The following is an 8,604-nucleotide window of genomic DNA, read 5'->3' as shown; positions in this document are numbered from 1 at the left end:
AAGAGCTGACCCAGCCTTAAACGGTGACATAGCTGCTTGACCCAGAATATATCTATCCAAAACAAGCTTACTATTTTTGTCTTGTATTCAAAAAAATTTCCACAGACCGAAAAAAAAAAAAGGAAGAGGAAGAGCAACACCTGCTTCCTGCAAAACACAGAATTAAGAAGTCTAGGAGATTTTGTTCATAGTCTTGCTGAAGAAAAGAAAAGACTGCATCCTGCTTTTACAAGAAAAAAGGCCAAAGCAATAGAAGAAATGAGGGTAGTTGTTCATGCCCAGCCTTGCTTTTTCCAGGTCAGTTATCTATCTCAATATAATTGCTTTCTGGAACTGGGCCAACTGACTACTTTAGAGTAATGAAATAAAGAGAAGAGTACCAGATTGCTTGTCTTAATATCCAACATCTGTAAACAACTTGGTGATCTGCTGACAAAGCACTAGGGAAGGAAACAGCAAGAAACAAGTGAAAATGCAAGTGACAGTGATATGAAGACAGTCCTGCATCTCTAACGTTAGCTTCTAATATATTCCATAACATATTATACTACATAATTTTAATCAGATGCTTTTGTGTAAGCATCTACAGCTGAATGCATGGTTGCACTCAGTACAAATACTGACTGCTACCCAACTGATACTCTTCATCTACTCTTCTTTGAAGGTAGAAGTTCTGCTTGCGAAGATTCCCACATCAATGCAGACTGAGGTGAGAGAATTTCTCCTTGGAAAACAAAATTTGGAGCAAAAGCTTTTACAGCAAGAGTGAACATGCAGACAGCAGATTGAACAAGGTTTTCAAATTCAATTCATGGAATTTACTTCATTTATGAAAATGCTAGATTCTTCCTGCTACAATAACCTCTTCTGGAGTAATCATTAAAATGCCATCTTTATACAGTCCAGGGCAGATGAGGTGAACAGACAGCTTTCTTTTCTATCTGCATTACAACAGTATAAGAGTATGTAGAGGGTCCCAGCTCTTCTAATAACACTGGGACACAGGAAATGCCCATATAAGGTAACCAGTCCATGCTTGTAAAAATCTCTGTCACATGTCACACAGTTTTCCCATGATCTCATTATTCTGAGCAAGAATGTAAGGCATAGAAGTTATTGTTTTCATTCTGTTTCTCTTTCTTCTTGGGAGCTCTGATTGTACTCTTTGCACTTCAACCTTGAGAAAACCGGGGGAAGAGATGCATGGCATGGACATGTTCCCTATGCCAAGTTGTTTCAAAGAGAGCTAAATAACATCCTGCATACTTTTCAAAAGAATGGGGAGAAGAAAACAAGTTCTCTGTAAATTAATTTTATAGTCAAAGCAGTGGTTCTTTCACGGCTTTGGGAACAGAATTTGGAAAGAGGAGATGAAAAGAATAGGGGAGAAGAGGACAAGCTTCCTTCTCTAACTCTCAATGTTGTAAAGAGGACATCTCCCCTTCACTTTCAGTCACTCACCAGATACCTACAAGAAGCTGGAGATTTGCCTAGTGGGTTTTACAAATGCTAAATATGTGTACACAAAATAGGATAAGGGCATGTATATGCTGTAACCATCTGTCTCCGTAACCTTCCTCGCCTTTCTTCTCTAGGGATTTAAATGTCTTCATTCCAAGGATCTAAGGCCAAATTCTGACAGAACAAAGCTCCCAAATATTTGTGCAGACATCTAACGAAACTGGTAAACTGTGAGAAAGACCTGAGAATATCTGAAAAGTAGAAACATGCAAGATAATAAAGATAAAATAAGAGACAGTGGTAGGATTGTTAAGACGGCGATTACTAGGAGCTCAAGGATTCAAGAGAAAACAAACCAGTGTAGAAATACATAAAATCTGAAAAGAAAAAAAATAAATTCCCAGTCAGTGAAGTACTGCAGTCAGTCTGTAACATCAAGGATCTGTTCCGACTTTTCTTCTGCTCACTGATGCCTACCTGTCTAGCAAAGACTGAGGTAAGAGTAAGCATCTCTTACTGGGATGGTGAATATACTAATGCTTAACTAGGATTCACAAGCTACCAGACTGCCTTGCATGTGAGTTGGCCAATAACAAATTGCTTTATACTTCTAAGTTGTGTATATCCTGCTTGCAGGATATAACTTGAACAAAGTAACCCAAAAATAAAAAGTAGGACTCACAAAAATCTTTTAAAAGACTAAGTTCCTTCATTTTTCCTCTCTAACTTTCTGCTTGAGAGGCATTATTGTGTAGGACATCAGTGTGGCTGAAGTAGTGTGCCTCTGCAAGGAGGAGGCACAAGAAAAATAGCAATGAAGAGATGTTCTCCTTACGTGTACATAGTGTTAGCATCCTAACACACATTCTAAATAAATGCATTAAGCACAGTTTTCAAGTTAAGGTGTTTCACCTCTTTTTAATTAAATGTGTGATCTTGGTAAGCTTTGCTTAATAAAAATAGTATTTACGAAGGAGGTCTTTCAAAGCTCAGTCCTTCAAACCTCTCCTTATAATGCAGCTTCTCCTTCATTGTCCTTGATTTGTTAAAAAAATTCAGAAACAGATCTAAATATTTTATTCCTCATGTTAGTTTTTTTCTTTATACAGCTTGTATTTATTGAACCAGTAGTACAACAGCACATCTCCAAGCAGAAAGGTAGTGTTTGCTATGCAAAACACACAGTCTGTGATTGGCATCTAAGACCAATTGATCTACCCATTACAACTATCTCCCTACCCCCACAAGCTTTACTACAAAGCTATTGATTTAAACACTGCCGATCGGTTTCCATTTTCTGATTTTGGGCAGGCCAATTAAGAAAGTGAGTAATTGTGATTACACTACTTCAGGATCAATTACATTTGATGCAAGACAAAGTGCTCCTCTTAGAACAACGTAAAGAAAATGATTATGATCAGGAACACTTTATCGCTGAACACACTTCTAACAAAAATGCAAAATAACCAACAACGTCTTTCATAAAGATATGTTAGCAGGAAATACAAGAATATCGACACCTTTGTGTGTACAGTGTTTCAACAACATTTTGACAAACTTCTACAAGTCATTCTCCCTTTTGGACAAATGCTTTTTAAGAAGTATGACAAGTTAAAAAGGCTGCAGCTGAGTTCTCCAAGACGTCGCCCCCAAAACATCACACTGCACAATTTCTTCCATTATACTGAACATCAGCAGGATTTTGAACAATATGTTTTAACAGTAAAACAGTGAATTTAATCCAAAGAAGACTTTACCTACTTTTACACTATTTTCTAAGAACTAGTGTCAAAGAGACAAGGCCCTATCAATTAGCAAAGGAACAAAGTAAGCAATTCCTATTCTTAATTTAATTTTAAACTTAGCTTCAGCTTTGTCATTGGACTCACATTGTCCAAATCATTAAAATGAATACACCACTGAGGTCTGAGGCAAATCTATTTACAGTGATGTTACTCATAGTCTGGTCGGTGTTCAGGAATATTGATCTGTCTTGTTTGTCTAATAGGAAAATAATAAACAATTACTAGGCAATGTTGGAGAAAGTAATCAGTTTTTATATATCACTAATACAGCAGACCTCCCAAAACATAAAGGTGATGATCTGCATAAAATCAATGTGTTATGCTACATTGCTTATCCTCATCACTGCTAAGATTCTTAGCAATAAATGGTATTAAGTTTGGAATCAAATCATTAGTATACTGAAAATATGTACTCGAAAGAAAAATATCTGCTCTATTCAGAAAAGAATTCCCCCTTGATAAACTGAGCATATTTTATTTAAAAAAACCCAAAATATATTTAAAGACAGCCTATCATTTTGAAGCAATTACAAAACTGCATTGCCTAGAAGGGAACTTCCCTTCCCAAACAAATCTAGCACCAGGCAACAGTCCAAAGCTCTTTCCGAATTCCAGTAAACAGCATACAGACCAGCTACAACAATGTGATGCACATAAAACACATGCTGCAGACATCTTGCTGGAGGTACTAATATCTTTAAAATGACTATGCCTGAGCATCTATTGTACAGGAAAACGTTTGAGGAATGGAAAACAAAAATTCAATAGTAAAACCTCCTTGCCCCTAGAACAAGAAATTTTATTTTCACAGTGGTTCTTTTGGAGTCATTTGAGTACATCTCTGTCATTAAGATTTTTCTGCTATCTTTAATAGCTTGGAAATTGCACAAGTTGTACTTAGTAGCAATACCCTAAAAATTCTACAGTATTCAAGAAAGGGGTACAGAACTTTCACAAAGGGCTTTCCCTAAACTGGAATGTGTCAGTGTTAATGTCTACTCAACATCCTTTTTTGTGCAGAATATAGAAAGTAGTGCTTCTCAACAAAATATGTCAAAAATATTATCTCAAAATATGAAAAAAACTCCCAGATTCATGCAGATCTATTTAGTGCCTTTGCATAGTTTCAAAGACTATAAGCCTGAATAGCTTTTAAAAGGTGCCTAGTTTTCCCCAATCCGTTCATTCCTAATGTTTGAACACTGCTACTATAAATTTTCCCTGGTTTCAAATGCTAGTTTATAACAGAGTTCTCACTGGGTGAAAAGGTTTCCTGCTAGCCTAGAATGCAATAGGAACTCATACAAAGGAGGATCTTGAGTACGCCAATAATGAACATAAAAAGCATAAATCAAGTATATAAGACCAAATCTAGTTGGCCAGCCAGTTGCTTATTTTCATTCTCTCTCTAATCATTTAAAAGACTCTACAGCATAAGGAATAAGCTTCTTTGGCCAGCAAATTTTGGGATTGGTTTCAAGCAGTCATGTTACATAGATCACAAACAGCCATAATAAGCACTTGAGGTAGTAAAATTGCTCACACTATGTGCTTTTTTGACTTGCAATTTCTTACAAGGAAGAACACACACAAAATGCTCAAGCAGACTAGTCAGACCTGACTGCTCCCTTCAAAGTGCTGTTATTAAGAAGAGGAGGAAAAATAAAAATAAAGCTCAGGAACAGAGAAGTAATTCTAAATTAGAAGAAGAGTTCATGCTTCTGTTTGGTGTCCTGCCAAAGGAAAAACAGGACCTCCCAAACACAACCTGTCAAAGAGTTTTTGAACTCACACATGTGATTTCAAACCTAGATTTGATCTTACCATCAAATCTGTGTTTTTAGAAGCAAGTGGTAAAAAAATTTGGAAAACTGAAGAAAACAGATAATCCTTGCAATAGTAAAACTGAACAGTAATTATGTGTTATTCCTCTAAAAACATCACGTTGTGAACTACTGTTTAATTCTTTAAATATTTATTAAACAGCAAGTCTGCTACTGCCAAGTAAACTTCCAATATACACCACTTTTGGCTTCCAAGAGCAAAAAATTACCCTCCCTCCCCAAGAACTCACCATAACTGGAAACTGGCCATCTGAGTAGAATCACAGAAGTCAATACCCATTGAAACGGTAATGGATCCTGCAGGCTCAAGGCACTCTACATGAAAACATTTTGAACAGGTAAAGGACACAAGCAAAGCAACAGAAGACCCCAGATGCAAATCCCAAATGTCACATAATTAGAAAATTTTATATATTAAAAAAAATCCATAAAAAAGAGCTAATACTTGTAGTTTTATTTCAAGTAGGTGTCACCCACATGTCACACTTCCATGTTTAAGTGTCTCGGATCCCCCCTTCCCAGAGGTAGTGCACATGAAATGTTGCCATTTCAATCTTATAGCCTTACCATCAACAAAATAATGATCGTTATTAGAAAAGCTAGGAAAACTATTTACAGAAAAAAAATACATTGAAGTTACATCCTTTTACTTGTCTACAGATCCAGCACTGAGATGTCATTTTCAATAACATCAGTTTGCAAATGTAAGTAATAAATAGTAAAACACAACAAATATTAATAAAATTTACATTACTACACACAAATAGAAAAAGAGTCAAATTTAAAATATTTCATAATTAGTGTGGTTTACTTATTTTTCAGTATTCTACTTGCATTAGTTATAGAAGGGAGTAGAAAGATTATGAACCCAAAATGGAAGATAATTTTGTGCTTTACAAGCAGTGCAGACTGAAGCACTTCTCAAATTAAGGGATCAAGAGGCATTCTCATTCTTTGTTTCTTGGCTATATCACTATGCTGTTTCCTCAATGTTGTAGAGATAAGGCTTTGTTTTGGTAGGAAGAAAAACTCTTTCTTTACATAAGTAGAGGTATTAAAAACAAGCATTGGAGCCAAGTTTGACTTCTCAAGATTACACAAAAGAAAACCTAAAAGCACAGTTAAAAGAGAGAAACTGAAATAAAAATGATTGGGGCAGCAGAAAAATGTCTCATTTCCAGTTCATTCATTAATATATTTGATGCTTTTCAGGATCTGAAGAGTAGGCAGCTGCTCCATTTTCCAAAAGGAAACAAAATTCAACTATATCAAGATTAACTTCTGAAAAAATATGGAAAACATGGAGATGATGCAATTAGGCAAAGACTAAAGTAATGCTAGGGAATGAATAGAAAACAAACTATTTCAAAAAGTCTGTGTAAAGCATCAAAAGATTACAGGCTCCAGCTCAAATTCAGACTAAACTTTACCAAAGCCTTTCAGCTTAATGTTTTCAAACAGGGTTTTGAAGGCATCTAGCCAACAAGAAAATACTGCGCAGAGGGACTTAGGTGAAGTAATCTGGCCCATTTCTGCTGGCAAAATCAGGACAATTGCAGTGATGGAGACAAAACTAGACTCATATTCCAGTAGGAATACCTGTCTACATTAATGCTTCTTCTGTTGCTTTCAGTGGGCAAATTACAGGATGTGTTTTCCAAATGCTGGAAACACCAAAGTTAACAAGAAGAACAGAGCATATAAACTGAGTTCTAGATTAAGTGGCAAAGAATACAGAAAATTTGCATTCAAGCAACAAAAGCAACAGTTTTGGAAGGAACTACAGATGATATATAGCTTATTTTCTGCAGAAGAAACCAACAGCTTCACAGGACAGGTACCACAATAATGTCTTTCTTGTGGAAATAAATACCTTAAAGGGTATGACTGTCCTGTAGAATTCAAGAAACCTGAACTGGGTAACTTACTAATTCCAGATTTTTTAATGTTTTTTATGTGACAAAAGTGAATGCTGCTGTTCACTGACTGTTATTGCAAGTATGGTGTCTCCTGATCTGATTTATAGTATTACTAGTTTTTTTACTTGTAAGTCTTTGTGACTTCATTCCTTTAAATGTTTAAAGGGAGGCATATAAAATAAGGCTGATGGTCAAAACTTAACTTAAAATCAGAACCTGCACTGGACTTCTTATCTTGAGGAATAAACACCAAACAGTTCACTTAACACAAAAACTAATATCTTTCCTAAAAGTAACTGTCTTGATCAAGTATGTATCATTATCAAAATGCAAATGCTTCAAAATTTATAACTCTAAATAAACTGTAGCATTGTACAATTGCTTTTGTAGCTATTTGGTGCAAATCTGTATAGCTTTTTCAATGTTAAAAAAGTAAGTATTTTGACAGCATACAGCACACAGCACTTTAATACCAAGCATCTTTTTTAACTATTGAAAGCAAAGAATACTCATTACTTCACTGTTGTGCTTGAAGAACTTCTAACGTGATATGGTTTCACATAATAATGTAGCTCATTAAAGGAGAAGAAACGTGTCTAAAGTACAGGAGCTTGTGTCAAAAAGGACTGTGTCTGTCCTTTCCATTTATATTATGAGAGACATTTCTTTTTCCTTCTGCCTATACCACAATGTCATAAAACAAAGAACTGCTGAGAAAAGAAAGCAGGTTGTATGCACAGGTACTACCCTTGAATAAAAGTTGCTATGATCTGTGTTCTTTCTCAGGTTTTGTACTCTCTTCCACTAACAGAAATTTAGCAAAAAAATCCCAATCAGAAGTTAGAAAGTAAAACAATTTAGGTTAGAGCTGACTACAGCATTGCTTTCCACTTAGTCGAAGAAGCCACACTTTGTGGAAGTATGGTAGATGCAAACTAAACTAAAACATACACTTCTATTACACTGCCAAAAGCTCACAAAGGAAACAAAGAGAATACTCTGAGCCACCAAAATAAATAATACATCTATAAATGTTCTTTAAAGCTTGGAAAGAAAATAATTGTGAATATAGAAATCAAAACCTCATTCTTAACAGTAGCCCATTATAGCCATTCCGGACTAGAATGGGGAGTTCAGTGGAGAGACAGAAAAAAAATATTCTATCAACAGGAATTGATATAATTGATATTTGAACAAGCAGGTAATCTTTCAGGCATGGAAGTTCTGATCTAAGGAGCTATTTTCAAAGTCAAATGCAGGTAGGGGAAAGCCTAATTAAACTTTTGTTAAAATCAGATTACCTAAGAAAAGATAGTTGCATGACTGTATGTGTGTATGTATACAAACATACATATGTATATCATAGAATCATAGAACCATTATGGTTGGAAGAGACCTCAAAGATCATCAAGTCCAACCATATACGCGATGCCACCATGCCTGCTAAACCCACTAAACCATGTCTTGAAGCGCCACATCTAAACGTTTTTTGAACACCTCCAGGGATGGTGACTCCACCACCTCCCTGGGAAGCCTGTTCCAATGCCTAATGACTCTTACAGTGAAGAAGTTCTT

General features: G+C 35.7%; 1 protein-coding gene across 1 annotated transcript in view; it reads right to left on the bottom strand.

The window, feature by feature from the left end:
* Positions 1-5,340: 5,340 nt before the first annotated feature.
* The window catches only part of LOC104158332 (AP-3 complex subunit beta-1-like), a gene marked incomplete at its 3' end in the record, with an annotated part of 73,133 nt that continues 69,869 nt past the window's right edge, over positions 5,341-8,604 (bottom strand). Inside the window, exon 16 of the mRNA XM_009695950.1 lies at positions 5,341-5,425. Within this exon, the coding sequence (XP_009694252.1) occupies positions 5,341-5,425 (85 nt within the window). The remainder of the gene's footprint in view (positions 5,426-8,604) is intronic.

Source organism: Cariama cristata, unplaced genomic scaffold, assembly GCF_000690535.1.
Source record: "Cariama cristata isolate BGI_N322 unplaced genomic scaffold, ASM69053v1 scaffold6072, whole genome shotgun sequence".
In the NCBI taxonomy this organism is placed as follows: domain Eukaryota; kingdom Metazoa; phylum Chordata; class Aves; order Cariamiformes; family Cariamidae; genus Cariama; species Cariama cristata.
The sequence above is the reverse complement of the archived record's forward strand: the minus strand, read 5'-3'. Positions and strand labels throughout refer to the sequence as shown.